Genomic DNA, 21,639 nt, shown 5'->3' with positions numbered 1-21,639 from the left:
ACATTTGAGATAAATGTGTATATTACACTGCAAAAACCAGGGTGTTAAATATTCAACACCAGCATGGAATAGAAAAATATCAACACCCTTGGTGTTCATTTCATGTCCGATTGGCGAAAAATAACACCAACGGTGTGAAAATATTCAATTACAGGCTGATGGTGTCATATTTGGTGTTATAAAATCGCACATGCGCATAAGCTAGAGAATTCGACGAAAATCATTGGACGAAAGTTGTCATATGATCCGATATGCGCCTCTGCAGCTGCGCGCGCACAGCTAGACGAGAGCATTGGCTAGAGAATTTCACTGGCACTGACTTGAAGTCTTGATTCTGGAGTAGTAATTCTTCAAATTAGGCCTAGATTCTAGATGTGAAGTGATCGAAGTGCATGCAACCATGCCATTAAGCGTCAGGGTCTGTTCAGCGGATCGAAGTATTAGAAAATACCTGCCTATAGATCCAGAAGACACAGTAGGATTCTTTGAACTCAGTAAGTGTACATGGTTCTTGTTTGTTATAAACTTTTATAGATCTATCTAGCCTATAGTATTACGTGTTCGTCAGCTGGCGCTAGCCGCGCCTGTCGTTGGGTAGCCCAGGCCTAGAGGTCTAGGCCTACTATGCCTTGGCTGTCCGGCCGGGTTGGGTATCCGGTCAGCATGATGCCATTTAATATTTTATGGATTTCTGAAAAATTATCATTGATAAATACTCCAAAGGGCAAACATTCATGATAGATCTAGGTCTATATATTGTTATTTAATACATATTTGTTTCAAAATGTAAAGGAAAAATCAGTAGATCTAGACCTAGTCTAGGGCCTAATCCTGGGTTTTTGCAAAAATATCATCAGGTCTAGGCTAGATCTAGATCTAGATCTAGAAGTCTAGACTAGATCTAGACTCTAGATTTCTAGGCCTAACAGTTAGATCTAGAGTTCTAACGTTAGATCTGCATTGACATTAGGCCTAGATATCTAGATCTAGATCTAACGTTAGATCTAGACTAGATCTACCCCATTCATGTAATAAAAAAAATGCAAAAATAATAAACATGGAAATTCAATCTCTAGATCTAGATCTAGATCTAGACTATTTGTAGCGCACACAACAGTCCAAACTCCACCCCCGGTTGAGCTTGATGTCCCATTTAACAGTTTTAGGGTGTATTATAAAATGGCTCTAGATCTAGCCTAGTATTTTAAGCATCGTGATTGGTCAATACGCGTCACATGGCATTGACAAATTTTTGATGCAAGCACGATTTTGCAGAAATGAGTGCAGAAAAAGCGCAGTAAAAAGTTATATTGCACGGTGCGTACGCGTGACCATGGGGATCCAGTGCGCGCGCGTACGCGTAGTACTAGTAGTAGTACGCTCCCTCGAGTGCATTGTAGGCTATAGGCTACGCGTAGCTAATATTGTACGCTCCAAGATCCACCATGATCCCCAGCGCAGCGTACGCGTTAGCTCTAGCTAGAGCGGGGTATTATTAGAAAGCAAATTTTTGTTTTACTTTTGCCTTGGATTTAGACCCGTTTTGACTTTTGGATTTTATAATGAAGCCAGGAATTTCAGCTGTCTGATGTAGACTCGTCTCTAGACACCCTATGCATTTTATTTTTAATCAAACAATGAATCCTGTAGACTTTTTGGTAAGCCTGCAAGGTCTTAGACCCTCATTTTATTTCTAGAACCAACATAACTCTAGATCTAGATCGAACTCTCGTATACTTAAGATCTAAACTTTTGTTTGTTGCTGTTTGTGTCGCTATTTTATAAAACAAATAACGCACTTGACCCTGTTGTGCGAAACGTAAATGCAGTGTTCGCTCGGTTTCTTCAGATGGTTCGCACTGTCAACTCGCCGCAAGCGGCTTGTTGCACAGAGCGGCACCAATATAAAGAAACCTCGCGCGTACTGCATTCACCGCTATTGCACTCTGGGACGTGCGTTATTTGTATACTATAGCACAGTTGGGCTTGTAGCAGCAGTTTTTGCAGCATTCGTTTATTATGACTGAGCCATCAATCTGTAAGAAACTGAAAAGTGCACTGTGATATTTATTCTCATTTATTTAATCTCTCCTACAGTCAGAAGAAAATTCCACATAAGGGATGGGGAAGATCTCGTACTTGTGGATGAACAAGAAGGGTTTGGTATAGACGATGACGTACTAGGAGATGTGGTGACCAGCAATCCCACAGTCAGCCTCATGGTGCTAAAAGAAGATGAAGAATGGTCTGGTAAGTTTTGGATAAAGTGCATTATAATACAAAATTGCAAATCCCTGCTAAATGTGATATCATCAGTAGCGGATTCAGGATTTTAAAATAGAGTTAGAGGGGTGCAAAGAGCATATTAAAAATAAAGAGGGGGCGCAGATCACAATTTAACCTTAGTAATGTGTATGTTCACGAGGTAATTCTCAAAATATAGAGGGGGCACATGCCGGGTGCGCCCCCTGCTGGATCCGCCACTGATCATTGTATGTGCATGCATGTTAAAATGAGTCAGCGTTCGTCTGGTAGCAGGTACAGTGTAGGCTTGTATGCTGTATAGAGTCTAGGGAATTAACATTTTGCTTTTCATAAGCAATAAATGAATGTGCAGTTCAAATTACAGGCACAGGTCTCAAAACTTGGTGGAGGAAAAAAAAACCTACCCTTTTTTGATGACGTAACCTTGCCACAAGAGCCGTGATTTGTGGGCGGTCAATGATCTAAATTCGAAGTCTAAAGATTATAAAAATTACAGATTCTTACAAATTGAATTTTTTAACAATGCAAACTTGCATTTAAAAAAAAAATGTCTTTAATTTAAATTGTGACCCCACCGAACAAATTTGAGGAGGGGACTGTGAAACGGGCGCCATACTTGTGTGTTTCTGTGCGTGTCTGTGTATGATCTTTGACCTTTTGCTTCAAAATCCTACAAAAGGCCACTCCTATGCCATTTCTCATCTGATTTTGATTCTGTTTGCTTTGTGTGATAGCACGAGGTGAGGGCTATTGGACCCATAGAAACCAATAAGTTTAATGGTTTCAATAGGGAAAGGGAAATAAAGGACCCATAGAAACCAGCAGAAAGGTTATATTGCTCCAATAGAAATCCAACACATACTTCTGTTGGTCCATTAGAAATCCATCAGAAAATTTTTGCTGATCCAATAATAGGAATCCAACAATTTCTTTCTGTTAGTCTTATACTTATAGAAAACCATCATGAAAGAATTCTGTTGGATTATATTGGACAGACCTATTGGTTTCATTGGGAACAGTCCAATGGAAAAGTAATTGAACATTTCTAAATGCTAGTATTATAATTCACTTAGACATGAATGAATGCATCAATTAACAAATTGTCCATTAAAAAATGCTCAAGTATTATAAAATTAACAAATGTGTCAGACCAATATAACTTAGCTGGTTTCTGATGGTTTTAGACTAATAGAAATTTATATGCAGTTGGACCTCCCTTATCCAGTCTCCTTTATCCAGATCACTTGAGAATTTGCCTATTTTACTCAAATAATTAGCGGAACCAACAAAGATTTCAAGCATACTCGTAATATCGCAAACTATTTGGGTTACTTATATACATTATTCCCAACATTGTTATTACACATTCAATTCAATTTTTCATGATCAGAAACATGCATTCATTCAAACTCGGCAACTGCATGTTTTGAATATAGGATTCCCTTATGCATGTTAGTGCTGATCCCAAGTGTGGGGATAAAGGAGGCCCAACTGTATTCAATTCTACCAAAGTTTAAGATGCCAGTATTCATTGTTTTTTAACAGTGCTCATGGCTTTATATCTTTTTTTCTTTATTAAAGGTTCAGATGTACATAGCATCACAAGTGCAGACACTATCAAGGTGGATACCAGCTCCTCTTCCCTGAGTAGCTCAGAATCTGATTCAAGTTTTTGCTCCAGTAGAAAGAGGCCACGATTAAATGCCCTCAGTGAATCAGGTGCAATCACTGACAACTCTTGTGAGGTAAGGTTAAGAAAAAATTGTTTGCTTCATTTCAATCTCAGCTATCATAATCAACATAATATAAGGGACTCATCACCTATACGGATTTCATATTATTTAAAATTGAAAATGATATTGGGAGAAAAAAAATACATCTAGTGTAGTTAGAACTAACATTGTAAATTAATATTTCCTGTAGTAAGGTTTTTGTAATGGTATAGGTTAACATTAGGCAACTAATTTGATTTCTTTTTTGGTACATCTAAGCTGACGACTCCTGTAAGATATTGGCCATCTTTTTTGCTTCGTCATCTGTCATAAGTTTTCCATAAACTTTTACAGTTTCATTTTCTTCCAATGGGTGGTATGATTTCAAACAAATGATATTATGTCTAGAGGTTTAAATTGAATTGCCAAATTTTATGAAATGTTTTAGAAATGGGAAAGAGAAATGAGGTAAATAATCATCGAATAATACATCTCATGATCTGGTTCCATATAGACCTCTGAGGGTATCAAGGAAAAGGACTAATATCAAAATTAAAAAGTTGAAGATGAGATGCATCGATTGTTACATAACCTTTATTGTAGTGTTCATGATGATCCCAAACATAGAATAGTTTCCTGCTGTATTGTTTGTGGATATGAAAGTAATGAACACTGTTCAGGGCACTTTAGACGGTCTCCCCATGGCATTGGGCTTGCATGTCTATATTAAGTAGAAGGAACTCGCATTACAATAAACACAAATTTACCTGTAGCCTCATGTGTCCCCTCGTGTGTGTGTATGTGCGTGTGTGCATATGTGTGTTTGGGGTGTTTGTGGGAGTGTGTATTTAACAATATTTAAACTATTTCAAGCTCTATAAATAAATATATTATTATTTAGAATTTATGATTATTGGCCATATATCAATTTTAATATCATAATGTACCTATATAAATTCATAGTCATTCATAAAATTTCGTGCCCTTAGAAAGGTCAGTATGAATTAAAGTGCCTGAAAGTGCATTATAAACTCAATATGTTTATTTATGACTTAATGGGATGATTTACCTGTTTGCAGTTTGTACAAGAAATTTTGCGGCACAGAGGTGATGCCATTCTCCGAGAGTATGAATTGACTGGAGCACTTCAAGATAAAACTAGACGGCAGATGATTAACCTTTTGGTAGCCCACATGCAAGAACACTATGGGTAAGTGCCAGCAAATTTTCTTTTATGATTGTGTAAATGCACATAATAATTATCAGGTACTACCAATTATGTGAAAAGAAACTGAGGTAACATGGTCAACTTTAAAGGAATTTGTTGTCTCTTCAAAATCATTTTTCAAAATATTCATTTTTTATGCCTCCGCCACCGTCAGGTGGTGCCGGAGGCATTATGTTTTCGGGGTTGTCCGTCCGTCCTTCCGTCCGTGCGTCCGTGTGTCCGTCCGTGCGTCCGTCCGTCGGAAACTTGTTACCACGATAACTTCAGAACTACTGGACGGATTTTTACCAAACTTGACACAAGTATTTATATACATGTGAGGATGAACTGATTAGATTTGGGGTTTAGGGGGTCAAAGGGCAAAGGTCACAGGGCCAAACAAAAATTGTAAAAAATTACCCGAAAAAAGCTCGATATTGCTATAACTTCAGACAAATTGAACTAATTTCTTTCAAACCTAGCTCAATTATGTATTAGCATGGGAGGAAGAAGATTTTGGGTTCACGGGGTCAAAGTTCATAGTGCCCAAAATTTGTAAAATCACCCAAAATGTTTCGGATTTCCAATGGCATGGAACAAGCAATAATATCTTTCTGATCGCATGATGGCAGAGGCTTAAATTTTGACCGTGCGTGGTCGAAGATTCATCTAGTTTTAAATGTGATTTGCACATGATGGTTATCAGGTATTACCAGTCTTGTGAGTGACATTTTTGGGTCATTACGTTAAAATAGATTAATGCCGTAGATGTTAGCGGCCTCATCGTCATGAGGCCTCACTTTATAAATGTATTATGAACTAACCATGTGATATTTTGAGATTTTAAAGTAATAAAAAAATACTAAACTATAGCAAATTATATGATGCAGACGAGACCACTAGGGGTATGCTACTTGTTATCAACATACTAAGTTCTGTTTTAATAGAGCCAGTCATGAGTCCATATGACTGTAATTCTCATACAGGAGATGTGCTTTCTTATTTCACAGCAAACATCCAAAAGCAGCTATGAAAACCAAATATGCCATGGGGATAGTGAATCTGTTTCCAAGACTCAAGGATCCGTTTACTAGCACAGGTCATGTAAGTATTATAATCTGGGCCCATATTCAAATAAATACTTTGACTAAGTAAGTTTTTTTACTAAGTATTTTGGCTAAGGTATTTACTTATTTTGTATTCAATTCAGTTCTTAGCATTTTACTTTAGTAAGTCAAAATTTAAGTAAAATACTTATTGAGAGGCATTGTGACATCACGATTTTGTGACCAAATGATGCGCAATCAACACATTGCACCAAAAATGCGCTACTTCATAATTCTCCGCAGCTGAGAGTGACTGCGCACATACATGTAAGCCTTCATCTACCAGTTAAATTTGTAAATGCTTTGGCTTAAGTCTCCTCTAGAGGTGTCTTAAATTTAAAGTAAAATACTTAGCCAAATTTATGAATTGAATACCAAAATCTGCAAAGTATTTTATCCGAGCAAAAATCTAAGAAAAAATATTTATTTTTCTGACTGAAGTATTTAATTGAATATGGGCCCTGCATGGTCCTCTCTGATAAGAAGGTATTGCATTCCATTAATCAAAAGAAAACTTATGATACTCTGATAAGATAAAAATACCCTCAAAATCTCTCTAAATTATATTCTGAGAAGAATTTTTTTTTTTAAATTTTATCTTGTGTAGGTCACACTCCACCATCTTTGGCACAATATCCAATAAGAAATGTATGATACCATTCTACTCTCCTTCACAACCACTCAAAACTCTTTTTTTCTTGAAGTGGGGCAGAGTGATGGCTGCTTCCTTGTATCAAAGTCAAGATGCTTGCATTATATGACACTAATGCTACTTTGCTAAAATTTCTTTGAAAACTACAATTTCTCATCACATCATTTTGTGCATCATTTCAAGGTTAATATTATCAACAAAAAGCTTATACATACATTTTCAACCACGCGGTCAAAGATTCATCTCGTTCTTTCACTTTAGGAAGCTTATTTTGATGCAAGAAGTAACACGGGATTCCTGGCTGCTAGAATAAAAAATGTTAACCGCACAACAGAGGAGAAGACATCCAACCCATTACCCAAGCCATCAAGCAGAGATGGTGGTCCTGGGAAGGTCCGAGAAGGTGACCAAGAATCTGCTCCAGGCTGCACCTATGATGAAGACCTCAACTGGTTACGACACTGTCCAACATTAGAACGTGATTCTACCCTGGTTGTTGAAAAGATGAAATCCACTTTTCCTGTTAGACAGCATATGGTCAGGGACGGACGCTCCACATCGGATATTTTGGAACAGTTTCCTTTTGAAACTGTTCCAGGTTTGGTAAGTGTTACAAAAAAATTTACTCCTAATTCTTGATTTAGCCTCTCAGGCCTAAGGCAACAAAATTATGTGTATGGGAATTAAAGCATCAGAATTATTACTTGGCACTGAGGCATCAAATTCATATTTCTCTGTTTTATTATATATGTTTGAGATTTTGAAAATATCAGTCCGAAGATTCTGCCAGTTTTATCCTTCAATCTGTATCTGTATTTACCGCATGTGACTGTCTGTTGGTGAACAATCATCATTACTGGTTGTCATGTACCTTTGGACAGTGAGCATCAACATGAGTGATATCTAGCAAATCTAATCTATTTCAAAGGTCCAGCAAGTTTCATTCATGTATGGATTTTGTGTAGAGAGACCTTCAAAAGTACTTCTTAGTGGTTGCTATTCAGATAAATATTTGAAGAATCCCCTTTTCCTGGATCTGGGGTGTGTATATATGGGGGTCTGAGCTTTGACGGTACCTTATTATATTGCTGATTTAGTCTAACTGGGGTATCTGTACTGTAAAATTATGCATAGTTTATTTTTTCTCTCTTTTCCCCGTTTTCCTTTTACATGTATTCTTGCAGATTGAGGTAGATTTTCGGAAACTTTTTCCTGAAAATCACTCGCGTTTCCTGACCAAATGGCCCGAGTTGAAGCCCAAGGTTGTTACACTTGCAAGACAACTTCTGAAGCAGAAAGGAAACTTGACAGTGATGGAGCTTCTGTCATCTTATGACAGTTCTGATCAAAATAAAGAAGGTATTTTTGCACATTCCCTTGAATGCACCCTCCGATGTCATAAAGGGTGGAATTCTTGATGGTGGTTTATTTGAGACCATGGATAAACCATTGATAGGTTAGTTTAAATTTGAGCATATATGTGCTTCACACAAGCATGTTCATTGGACAAGTTTTAGAATACATGCAAATCTAATCCAATCCATGGTTTTGAACCAAGTTTAGACCTTGGTCTTAAACCACCATTGAGAATTCCACCAAAGAGCTTGCAGTCTCATTAAAAATGTATATTAAGGGACAAGTATGCTGAAATCACAAAAAATGACCCATCCCAATTAAAACAATTCCCCCCCCCCTTTTTTTTGTCAACTCCTCCAACAAATTATATTTATCTGGAAGGCTGGGATACAGTAGGGTTATTGGGCATCTCAAATAATGTGGACTCTTGTTGCAATGAGAATTACAAAAAATTACATTACATGCCCACTTGGCAAAGTTATTTGTAGTTGGAACATGCTCTCCATAATTCTTTTATTATATTAATTATATAATTATGAAGAAGAAATTTATATAATTATGAAGAAAAAAGTTTGTTGCATGGCCCATTGTGGAATCTTTATAAGGATTATCACATTGCCAATCATTACTTTTGAAATAGAATGAGCTTCTGTTTTGAAACAAAGCATCATGTTTATATGTTCACTTTGTTATTTTTCTTCCTCAGATATGATATGCATGGCTTATTATCTTATAATATGAACTTGAATCGACCCCACAGGACCCTGCATTTACATATTAGCAGCTTGCTTGTGTTTACTCTGTCTTTATTTGAAGATAAATGCTTTAGAATTCAGAAAATCATGATATTTTTGTTTTTCTTCATTAGTTAACTTTGAAAAATATGGTGGCCCATAGGGGACATATTTGATAAATTGTTAATTGCAACATTTGATTCCAGTATTGATGCAATTTTTGTGATTTAATCATGAAAAGGATGTCAAATTGGGTAGAAGCATGTTAAATTCAGTAGAACAAGAAAAAAATTGTAAAAAAAAAAACATGAACTTATGCTACTAAAGAGTTTGTTATATATGTGTCAACAGAGAACAATCTAGGTTAGGTGCTTTGCCATGAATGTTGCCTTCTCCCATGCATAAATATCCCGTTTATTATTTTCCTATTGATTTCTTTTTTCCCATCCCCCTTTGTATAAATTCTCATAAGAAAGAAGAAGAAGGCGTTGCTATAAGTGTCAGTAAAATTTCTCCAAGGGTGCCAAGCTGGCATCAATTGGATTTTTGGTTTAGTACCCCTAAACTGCATTAACAGCCACTTTGCATGCTTTGGCTATAATATTGATAAGTCCTCGACTATATACTTATTTCTTATAATAGTTTCTTGTTACAGGCTATTTTGATTCAAATTTTAGCAGGTCAGTTTGTAATTATTTTGGTACATTTAACTTCTATTTTTCACCTTGATCAACATGTAAGCCTGTTTAATAATAACCATTTTCATTTTGTAATGCACAGGATGGAATTCCAGCACATCTGCTATCCTCCTCCTCTTGTGCCTATTGCCTCCTGCAAGCCAAGGGAAGTCCAAAGCTGCGTCAGCAAAAGTGTCCATTTCTTCAGCTCTCTCGAGGGTTATTCAATTTCAGAAGGTATTTAGCTTTTCATTACGAAAGAGAACTGTAAATATTAAGTACCGGTAATACCCTGTCACATAAAACACATTCTTGCTGCATTAAAAAAAAAGTTTCAGAAAGCATCGTGATGTGTGTTCAAAGAGAACAATTATATTGGTTTATGATCTCTTACATGAAGAGGCTTAGACTGATTTGGACAGAGAAGGTGCTCGAGAAATTTAGGCCTATTCAAAAACTTCACCCGCCTTGAAATTGGTCGGAGTAAAATAAACTAGAACAGTAGACATCAAGATTTGCAAACAAATACTAGGAACATGTTGTGTATGAAAACATAGTAACAACTTGTGTGATATATCAGGCATGTTGCCTTTGATTTTCACAGCCCTACATGGAGAATCAATAAATGAAAAGGAATATTTCATGCCACAAATTTGCTGCAAGTTAATAATAGTGCAGAAATTGCAGTATCTTTATTTTTCGTACTCCTTTTGTGGAAGTTGAAATGTCTTGACCACATTAGAAAGACCCTTTTTAATCATATACATAAAACAAGCTTTGAAAGTACTTGCATTTTTACCCCTCTACAGGGTAAGAAAAATTGTATTTCATTACAAAAAATATCATCTGATATTTTGATGTTATATCATTTGATGGACCAATTCCAATTCTTTTCTTTGATGTAAATTTGATTTGGTTTTATGTCCTACATTATTGTCCAATAACCCTTTTGTAAAAACACAATTTCCCCCAGTACTACATGTAAGGCTGTCTTTTAAAAATGTTGATCGAAATATGTTGTTCATTGAAATGCGTTGAGTATTGAAATGCGTTGAGTGCTAGTTACATTCTATACAAATAATTTGTTTTCAACACAGACAGGAGGGAGTATTCAAGCATTCCTCGACAACACAAAAGAGACCAAGAGTCAACCGTTCCTTCTGGCAATTGGCAATTCCAAGGCCCGAATCACCAACTACATGATCATTGTGGATCACAAGGCCATTCCATGTTCGGCACGCACGGTCGAAGCAGCAGTAGATTTACTCTTCAAGACCCACTTTGTCTTTGGCCTGCAGTACTGCTTGTCTCTGCGGCAGTTCTGGACTTTTGTCCAGACTGCCATTTTTGAAATCGATATCGGAGTGTCCCGGGAAACACCAAGAGTACGTGAAATTAGATCGAAATTGTTAGCACCATGATTTGCTTCAAATGCCACAAACAGTTTGCAATACCCAAATTGGTTCAACATTTGAGATTGAAACATGGAGTTATTGAAGATGGTAAAGAAGTATTGACCTGTGGGCAGGGAGCTTGTGCGAGAACATTTCATACTTTTCGAGGATTTCGGGGACATTTGCAGACTCACCTTAAAACCGATTTTCCAGATAATAAAGAGCAGTCTAATGAAAATGATAAAGTGAGTGACTTTCCTGAAGAAAGTCTTGAAAGTCTTCAAGAATACAATATTAATAATGATGAGATTGTTGAAGATCAGGATGTATATGAAGATGACATTTTATCTGTAGATACCTTGAACAGGCAGTGTGTAAATGTAATTTCAAAATTTTCAGCAAATAGTGCAAACTCTGGAAAAGTTGTAAATGATGTAGTAGAAACAACCAGTGCGATTGTAGGTGATGTAGTAAAAAGTGCATCGGCAGCCGTTACAGCTGCTTTCTTAAAACATAAGCTGCCTATAGAATCCGAGGCTTATAAGGAGATTCAAACACATTTTGCTATGCTTGAAAAGCCCTTTGAAAATTTGAATTCAGAATATAAGCGGACAAAGTATTGTGAATCAATTGGACTTGTTGAACCACAAGAAATCAAGTTAGGCATCCGATATGATAGTCGTCTCAATAAAAGAACTAAGCAGTATGAACAGATTGCTATTGAAGATACATTTGTTTACGTTCCCATTTTAGATTCTTTGAAGCAGCTTTTAAGCAATAAAGATATATTGCATTTTGCTACTCATGACCATAAGAGCACAGATGGTGTAATGAGAGATTATTGTGATGGTTCACAATTTGAGAAAACCCCTCTTTTCCATGAAGATGAGAATGCCCTCCAAATTCACTGTTTTTATGATGATTTCGAGACTGTGAACCCCATTGGTTCAAAAACAAAAATTCACAAGATAGGTGCTTTATATTTCATTTTGAAAAATCTGCCACCAAAGTATAATTCCAATCTTTCCAATATCAATCTTATAGCTCTATGGTATGCTGAAGATGCCAAGAAATATGGATTTAATGCTATTCTCAAGCACATTGTAAAAGACATTAATATCCTGTCAACAGTTGGCATTGCTCTCCCTAATGGAATTGTGAAGAAGGGGACCATTACTCAAATAAGTGCTGATAATCTTGGTGCTAATTCCCTACTGGGATTTGTAGAGAGCTTTTCTGCTCATTATTACTGTCGATTATGTGTTACAAGTAAGGAAGAGGCACAGAACAAATTCAAAGAGGTTTCAATGGATATGCGCACCAGGCAGACTTATGAGCAACATTTAGAAGAAGCTGAAGCTCAAACTACCCAGTCACATGTGTTTGGAGTGAAACAAAAGACTGTATTGAATGATTGTATTTACTTTCATGTCTTGGCAAACTTTTCACTAGATATAATGCATGATCTTTTGGAAGGCATAGTTCAGTATGAGCTGAAACTTGTTCTAGAGTATTTCATATATGAAAGGCAACCGCCCCTCTTGTCCCAAGATGAACTGAATCAGAGAGTCGCCAGCCATTGCTTAAACCGTACAGATAACAAGAACAAACCATCCTTTATTAAACTTAGGTCAGCTAGGAATGATGTTGGACAGAAGGCTATGCAAGCATGGTGCTTGATTCGAAATCTGCCATTCATAATTGCTCAAGACATTGAAGAAGGAAATGTCTACTGGGAATTGCTACTTAGATTACTAGATTGTATGGACATTATTTTTGCTCCTCAATTGACAGCAGGCTTGATAGCCCAATTGTCTATTCTTACTGAAGAACATCACACACATTTCCAGAAAACCTTTCCTGACAGAAGGTTGTTGCCAAAACACCACTTTATGGTGCATTATCCAACGTGTTTGAGAGAAGTTGGGCCACTCATACATGTATGGTGTATGAGGTACGAAGCGAAACATCACTATTTTGGCCGTGTTGCAGAATCTGTGCGTAATTACAAAAACATTTGTAAATCACTTGCCAAAAAACATCAGACAGCACTAACGTTCCATCTTCAGTCAAACCATCCTTTGGAATATCTGGAGGTTGGGCCAGGTAGTTCACTACTTTTGTCAGATTTAGATGAAAATATTGGACAGATTGTGCAAGAGCAAATCCAAGTAGAGGATCTTTCTACTGAATTATTTGATGCCAACTGGGTTAAAGTACATGGAACACATTATCAGTTGTCACTTCTGGTCTGCCATGATGTTAGCGAGCTTCCTCTGTTTGGTCAAATAGAGCATATCATTGTACACAATAGCACTGTATTTTTTGTACTTGTCCAATTAGATACAGTGTATTACAATTCACACTATCATGCCTATGCAGTAGAATTTAGTTTTCCACGTTGTCATGTAGTGAAGAATCAAAAGGAACTTGTTGACTACAAACCACTAGATTTGATGACAACTTTGTCGAAGACAGACTCGAGGAAGTATGTAGCACCAAGGCATGTACTTTTTAAGTAATTTAAAGCTTTCAAGCTAATGTCTGGTTTTGCTTAGTGGTATCAATTGGTTTTAAAAATAATTTTGATCAATAATATTTTGGACTCTTAATTGTTAACATCTTTAAATTGGTTAATTCGAAACCAAATTGAAGTCAAATAGCTGTTGTATATTTTCTTTTTTTTTCTTACAAGAAAAACAATTCTATGATGTTTGTGCATGAAAGCCAGTGAACTAGAAGTGCATGGACTGATTTTTGTTGTTGTTGTTTATATCCTGTTGGAAAAACGAGCAGCGAATTAGTTGATATAGAAATGCATAATTTTACTTTTTGATTTTTTCTCCCAGGAGTAAAATGGGAAATACATGTTTGTAAACAGAAAGCTGTAAAAGAATGTTCACCTATATTAGAATGAATGTGGAATTTATAGTGTTTTTTTAATGTTTTTGAAACATTTGTTTAACCCTTTACAAGCAGTGAAGGAGATAAAAATCCCCTGAAATAATTAAATCATCCTGAATCTCAATGGTTGCAGGCCTGTGGTAAAAAAAAATCTTGTTAAACAAAACTGCTGGATGAGATTTGTTAGTTTTGCTATTGTTCTTGAAGGCTGCTTCCTAGCATAAGACATTAAAAAGCCTTACTATAATTAGTCTGCGAGCACAGACCATTGGCTTCGGTTTTGCAATTTGCATAGTGCACGATGTAAAATGGAATATGTTTGTAAACAGAAAGCTGTAAAAGAATGTTCACCTATATTAGAATGAATGTAGAATTTATAGTGTTTTTTCAATGTTTTTGAAACATTTGTTTAACCCTTTACAAGCAGTGAAGCTAGGAGATAAAAATCCCCTGAAATAATTAAATCATCCTGAATCTCAAAGGTTGCAGGCCTGTGGTAAAAAAATCTTGTTCAACAAAACTGCTGGATGAGATTTGTTAGTGTTGCTATTGTTCTAGCATAAGAAATTAAAGTCATACTATAATTAGTCTGCGGGCACAGACCATTGGCTTCGGTTTTGCAATTTGCATAGTGCACGATGTAGAGTCTGCATTTAGAGACTACATATACACATACAGTTATGCTCCCTTTAAGGGATCATGATATGAGTGAAAGTAGTCTCTGACTGCAGACTCTGAAATATGCACTACGAAACTTGCGAAAAACCGAAGCCGAGAGTCTGCCTGCAGATTATACTAGCAGTTTCCAAGGTTTTTTTTTTTGGGGGGGGGGGGCACTCTGTATATTTCATATGAAAAAGATTCTGTGATATTTTCATTCAGCATGCATGTACTAGGATTCAAGGTGAAATGTGTCAAAATTCTTATTAGCTACATAATTCACTCTGATGTAGAAGCATAATGTTTGTTGTTTTTTTTGTTTTGTCTTCATTTATACATGCATTTTGCATCCTGTTTAGTTTCTATTTATTAGAAACGACTTTGATTTTTCATTCCTTGAAAGGAATTATGACATTGTTTAAAGTTTTTATATTGGAAAATTTTTAGTTACTTGTTTCATCCTTTTTTTTTTTTACTTATAAGGGTGGATTCATAATAACAGATTTTGAATGATTTTTAGTTACTTGTTTCATCCTTTTTTTTTACTTATAAGGGTGGATTCATAATAACAGATTTTGAATGATTTAAAAAAGTGTGTTTTGTTGTATTCAGACAAATGAGTCACAGATTTTGAATACATGACAAAAGGATTTAATGTTGAACCATACAAGATAAAAACGCTAAGCATCATTGATTTCAACATGAATGAAAACAAGTTGTTTAATTTATTGATTAAACAAGCACCATGTGTTTTTGTTTACGAAAAAAAATTGTTTCTTTTCACTTCTTGTGTGTATTTGAATATTTTCTGTGCATGTGTTAAGATGGAGTGAGCTGGAATGAATTGTTGGTGTTGAAAGAATGGTGTGTTGAGTTTTTTAAACACTGAGACTAGCATTGAATTGCAATACCAAGAGTAGAAAAGTAGTAGACCTTTAGTGTTATATAACACCAAAAATAGGATTTATTGCAACACCGAAGAATGGTGCTGGATTTTATATTAACACCATAAATAGAATTGGATTGCAACACCAAGAGCAGAATTATACTATTTAATTCTAGAATTGGTGTAAAATAACACCAACAATAGAATTGAAGTGCAACACCAAGAGTAGAATTAAAATTATTTCATTCCAGGCGGTGGTGTTAAATAACACCAGAAATCAGATTCATTGTTACACCAGAAAATGGTGTAGGATTTTATATTAACACCAAAAATAGAATTGAATTGCAACACCAAGAGTAGAATTGAATCATTCAAATCCAGACCTTGGTGTTAAATAACACCAACTGGTGTTTTCCGATATAGATACCGGAATGGTGTTAATATTAACACCTATGGTGTTGAATTTAACACCACTGTTTTTGCAGTGTACAGGGGCTAGTCAACTTAGAGCTTACTCTATTCAGCAGTCTATAAGCAAGTGTAGAATACCATTATTTTGTTAATCTCATTCCTAACAATATGACATTGGTTTAGCTCTTCACAATGATATCAAGGGAAGATTATGAAAATGATACTGAAACATTGTTTTAGTATCATTTGCTTTTAATCTTCAATAAAATTTCATATTTTCAAAATGTTATGATTAGAGAAAGGCTCCAGCAGATAAGCTGGAATACCATGACCTAGATTCGGCTTGGTTGGCAGGACTTCTCGATAATTCTGTCATAAATACCTGTGGATTTTTATGAAGGAAGCTCATAAAAAGGCAAATATTTATGATAGCAAATCATAAATCAGGATCTAAAAAGTCAGCATATTCCTGACAGTGTCACTGATGCGATGGACCTTCTACACAGCTGTATATACAATGATGGTATATAGGAAAATTGAATAAAGACACATATATTTATGAGAGAGAGAGAGAGAGAGAGAGAGAGAGAAAGGGGGATTCATTTGTTTAACTTCTGAGAAAAAGAAAGAAAGAATCAGTTGTCTGTAAAGGAAAAAGCAGAAAAAGAAAATAAGATAAAAGAAGAAATAAACACAGGAGAAATCAGGTGACAGAAAAATAAAGTGAAGAAAGGAAAAACAGTAAAATTCAAAGAAGAATATAGAAGCAACTAAACTATAGTGAAGAGTGCAAATCACCTCTATTTTACTTGAATTGACTAGAAATGTGAAGTGTTATGTAAGTTAAGCAGGATGAAACACTTGAAAAAGCAATTTAGTTCTTTTCCTTTTTCTAAGCATTTTTTAACTTAAGCAAATAATTGTATTTTTCTCCCTCAAGAAAAACTTTCTGCAATAAAATGGAGCTTGATTTTTGAAACAATTTAAAACTATTAATAGAAGCAGCTCTAATACTATGCAAACCAATTCCAATAAGACACGCTTGAGTTACAAGCCCCCTTGGGTTTTTAGGACAGTTATAGATTCTTAATCTTCATAAGAATGTGGTTTACGGTTTGGAAATTGGTGTCAATTACAAATTTTCTCACGGAAAATCCCCAAAACACCCTCTCGGTCTCTTAGAATAGTCCGGGGGATGCCCTCTAAGATGGTATAGCCAAGTTTAGCCAGTAGGGGTAATCAATGAAACAACAATGAGATAAGTCAAACAACAAGTTGACTCAAATGTAAGTAAATTCATTCTTAAAGTGAATAATTTTGGAAAGGTTTCTGCTGTGATGGTAAGCGAGATCCTTGGGGGCAGATACAGGATTGATTTCTGAGAGCTAAAAAGCAACAGAGAGAAAAGTAATCAATACGGGGAAAGTGGAAATTCAGGCGTGAAAAAGTGGAACTGCAAGAAAGTGGTCAAAACAAAACCGGGTGAGGATAAAAAGTGCTTTTCAGGGTGAAATGGCATTGGAATTATTTCTACACATCATCCCCTGGTCATGGTGGTATATAATAGAATTCATGAACTTTGTGTATACTCATGTACAGAACAGCAATGTGAAAGAAATACGGTTTTCATTATTGACACAAATAGATATGAAGAAACAGTAAACAATGGTAATCAGCTATTATTTAAAAAATTGTATGCAACAGCAGTGTGAAGATGATGGTATAAGCTGACCAATCACTTTGAAGTTCTGAAAACACTTTTGATGTAACCCCTAAATCCCATGACAGTGTCTTACGGATCTAGATGTAATAATAAATGAAATTAAATGAAATCTTGTATACAGTTTATACTCTAAGTGAATTATTTTTAACGGGTAGGAAGGCTTTTCAGAATACAATGAAAAGCATTTTTCTTGCTTCAATGGAATATTGAATCGAAGCATGGAAGTTGAATCCCTCGTCATGATGTGACGCATGCTCATTCATGTATACATCAGTCAATACTTCCTCTACACATGACTCCATGTAGATCAAAACAGAGCAATTATATCAAGTAAAATACAATAAAAACAGATTAATGAGCTAATTCGCTAAAACGATGGGTTTTAAAAAGAACAGAAAATAGAAATTAAAGCCGCATGACACCGAGTATATAAAGTACAGTTAGACAGAGATGAAAAGAGGATTGTTAGCACAGTGGATAGTACTAGGCTTAAAAGGGAAGTTCACACAGATATTATCTTGGTTTGCATAAAAGGAGAACAATTAGGGAAATAGGAAAGATTGGAGATTTTGAAGTTGTCATCAGTGAAACACAAATGGGCGGCACTGAGACGTATCTGGCAAGCTCCTCTCCAATTTGCTCTGTACAGAAAATGTCATAACTTTTCATTTGTTTAGTTATTGATGACGTAATAATAATAATAATTATTCAAACCAACTTAATATCAGGGAGGACTTCCCCTTGAAAGGGAAAATTCATTCACACTGAATTACAGCTGCATCATAAACATTAGGGGTTTCAAGGGTTTGAATTAAACAGGCAAAATCATCATGATTTCTTCAAAAAAGAAAAAGTCACAACTGATTTAGATTCCTCTAATCAGCAGTATTTTGTCTTCATATCCCATATTTGCAATACTGCTGAAATTCAATGATTTTGTGTGTATCTATAAAAAAAATGTTTCACTACATAATTATGTAATCTATGAAGCTATCAGTTGCATAAGCCTACACCATGCACTCATTTATGTAAATAGTAATTATGAACCGTATTCTGCCAATTTACAAAACATACATGATGTTCATGATTCACATTGTTGAACTTGTTTCGAGGAGAATAGTAAAAAAAAAAAATCAAACGGAATTGGACTACTACTCTGATACTTTGATCATAGATACCTTGGACAACAACACAAAACATTTTAAAATTGCAACCATTCCAATCTTTCATTTTGACCCAGCTTTCCAATATATTTTCATCCCAAGAACTCCAGAATTTGTAACCGTATATATTGACTTGATTCCTTTGATGATTTATATTGACTGGGGAATTCATATTCTGTCCCTCCACCATCTTCAAAAGTGCAAAAGCATTACCAAGACTTAAATCTTCACTTCAGAAGGTCTATCAGCTTCAGTTTTTAATGGCTAAGATCTTTAAAAAGAAAAAAAGGTAAGAAACTATTTTTAATATATAAAAACATGAATAAGTAGACATGAGGCACAAACAAATCAAAAAGTTGAAAATTGTTTGTAATGTCACTCCCTTCGAAGCATTACAAACCGGGGTGGAGTTTAGTGAGACAACATCATACAACGTTCTGGTCTCTTATGATTTCACTCAATCTTTCTTCCACACCTAATTTTACAGATATTTACAACCATTTCACCCTTTAACATTAAAAGGAATCCAAAAAGGTTACTAAAAGCCTCTTTATCTATTGTCCACATACTTCCCTCGGAAATATTTCAATGGTTTCCTTGCATTTCCTGCAATATCAGGCCTGTAAGCAATTCAAAATGAAAAAAAACACAAATGTTAAAAATAAAGATGAAGTCATGACTATAGACTGTTTAACACAATATTCAGTTGATGATATACATGATTGGTTTGGTAAATGGAAACCAATAAATCAACAAAAATAATACAAAACCACTGGATATTGTACCAGTAATTTTTAGATGTGTCCCCATTCATCATGAGCATAAATTGTGAAGAAAGAGGTCCCCCTAATTCCCTTTCTATACACCCGCCATAAAACCACAAATGGAGCATGAAAATGGCTTCTGGAAACCATTATGAAGATCACGATTTTGCAAAGAGTAGGCGGAGGAGACACTTTGAGTATAGAATGTAATACTTAATTCTGCATGACATGTCTGCTGTCTGGTGATTCTCTAAAACCCTCTTTATTAGATCCATTCATTCTAAATGACTGGCTCCTCTCTGATTAGGAACTCAGGCATTAACAAACTTACTTCTCATGGAAACTCACATCAGAAATGGACTTCAAAAAAACTCTTTAGGACCTGAGCTACACCACTTTCTGTTTTCACTAGATTTTTAATCGCCTAATTTTACTAAGATGTCACCTCTTTAGGATAGTTATGTAGGCCTAGTTTGGGTATGAACGTTTGGGTGTTTGAACGTTTGAGTGTTTGGCCGTAGGCGCTATTTGAAACTTATCAAAATTTACCGGGAGCACCGGTAAATTGTTATATTCAATTTTTCTCGAACGCAAAAGTGTTTTAGGAGCTAAATTTTCTAGTGCTTATATGAAATCCACAAGGGCATCCAAATATATCAAAATTGTAAAGAATCACTATCCAACCAGTTTTCAAAATTTCCCCAAACTTTGTGTCAGACCCTGTTTATTAAGAGTTCCACCATGGTTCCACCATGGTTCCACTTCCATTTCCCTCGGGACAAGAGTTGGGACTGCTGTCGTTGTTCAGGCAACGCTCTCCGCCTGATCGATGTATTTAGTGCTTATTGACGAACGACTTGTGTTTTATCATTTGTACTTTATACGAACATCTATTCTTTTTCTTTTATTCCTTGATATTTTTCTACTGTACAGTGTAGTTTACTTTGCTCTTTCTCTATCATTTATTGTACCTGCACGATACATTGTTAAGCTTTGCATGTAGCTGTTTTTGTAATATTGTTGTTTGAAATCGAGATGCCAGTTGTCACACTGGGAATTTATTATCGGTGTACCTTCGACACTGAATATTAATAAATACCTCTTTGGAATCTTTGGCACAAAATATTTGTTTCAGACTTATGTATTTTAATGGATCTCCGTGTTTACTAATCTTAATTAATTGAACCGGCGCAGGCATAGGAAGCCTGTGTAACATTTGTATTACCTTTAAAGAGTAAAATGGAATCAAATTGAAATGCACTCTCAGGTAATCAAATCTTTGAGAGAACTGAATTGTCCTTGCGACCAATAATTACTGTGTACCGTGAAAGTTATTATGTATTCTGCAAACACATTTCTTCAATATCATAGAAAGGAAACATGACAATGGTGAATGACAATGTAATATCTGAGTATGATGGATCCATGAATATAAGTAATTGAATTAACATCAACATTTTCCTGCACTAAGAATCATTTTCACTGAAACTCAGTATTCATATTCTTCTTAATTAGGCACTGTATGCCCACCTTTCCGCATTTTGAAGAAGAAAAAAAAAAATCTATTTTATTGCTGAGGTGGATAAAACCTTTAATTTGTGATGGTTTAGATATATTGCAGTGCTCTATCGCCTGTCAATTTGACACACATAAAAGATATTGAGAGCTAATAAAATAAATAACAATAACAAATTCTACAATTCGGTTGACAAGTTCAAGGTACTACCTTTAGAAATTACACACCTTCTAAACTAAACTTGTCTAAAAATAACCATAATGACCAAACGAAATTGGGTTGGAATGTCCGGAAGTGCCTTAACAGGCCTTTTAGGCTTATGAATTAACAATATTTAATTAATACACTGCAATATAGATACTCCTGCTTTCCTCTTTTCTTCATGAATGAGGTTCAAATGAGATGATATGAGAGGTAAGATAGAAAATGAACATATGTACAGAGACCAGTAAATAGAAGTTCAGTAAAAATGGGGGTTAAAAAAAGGAAAGTTAACATAAGAAATGTTG

At 35.4% G+C, this 21,639-nt stretch overlaps 1 protein-coding gene across 1 annotated transcript; it reads left to right on the top strand.

Annotated features, from left to right (window-relative positions):
• Window positions 1-295: 295 nt before the first annotated feature.
• On the top strand, window positions 296-13,960 carry LOC115929461. Its single transcript, XM_030998407.1, has 9 exons — window positions 296-494; window positions 2,098-2,250; window positions 3,847-4,010; window positions 5,057-5,187; window positions 6,195-6,288; window positions 7,204-7,545; window positions 8,127-8,301; window positions 9,813-9,946; window positions 10,807-13,960. Exons 1-9 carry the CDS (start codon window positions 401-403, stop codon window positions 11,128-11,130), a joined length of 1,611 nt encoding a protein of 536 aa, XP_030854267.1. The 5' UTR covers window positions 296-400; the 3' UTR covers window positions 11,131-13,960.
• Window positions 13,961-21,639: the final 7,679 nt, after the last annotated feature.

This window comes from Strongylocentrotus purpuratus, unplaced genomic scaffold, assembly GCF_000002235.5.
Source record: "Strongylocentrotus purpuratus isolate Spur 01 unplaced genomic scaffold, Spur_5.0 spur5_scaffold_5, whole genome shotgun sequence".
NCBI classification, from domain to species: Eukaryota; Metazoa; Echinodermata; class Echinoidea; order Camarodonta; family Strongylocentrotidae; genus Strongylocentrotus; species Strongylocentrotus purpuratus.
This window is presented reverse-complemented; position numbering and strand designations above follow the sequence as displayed.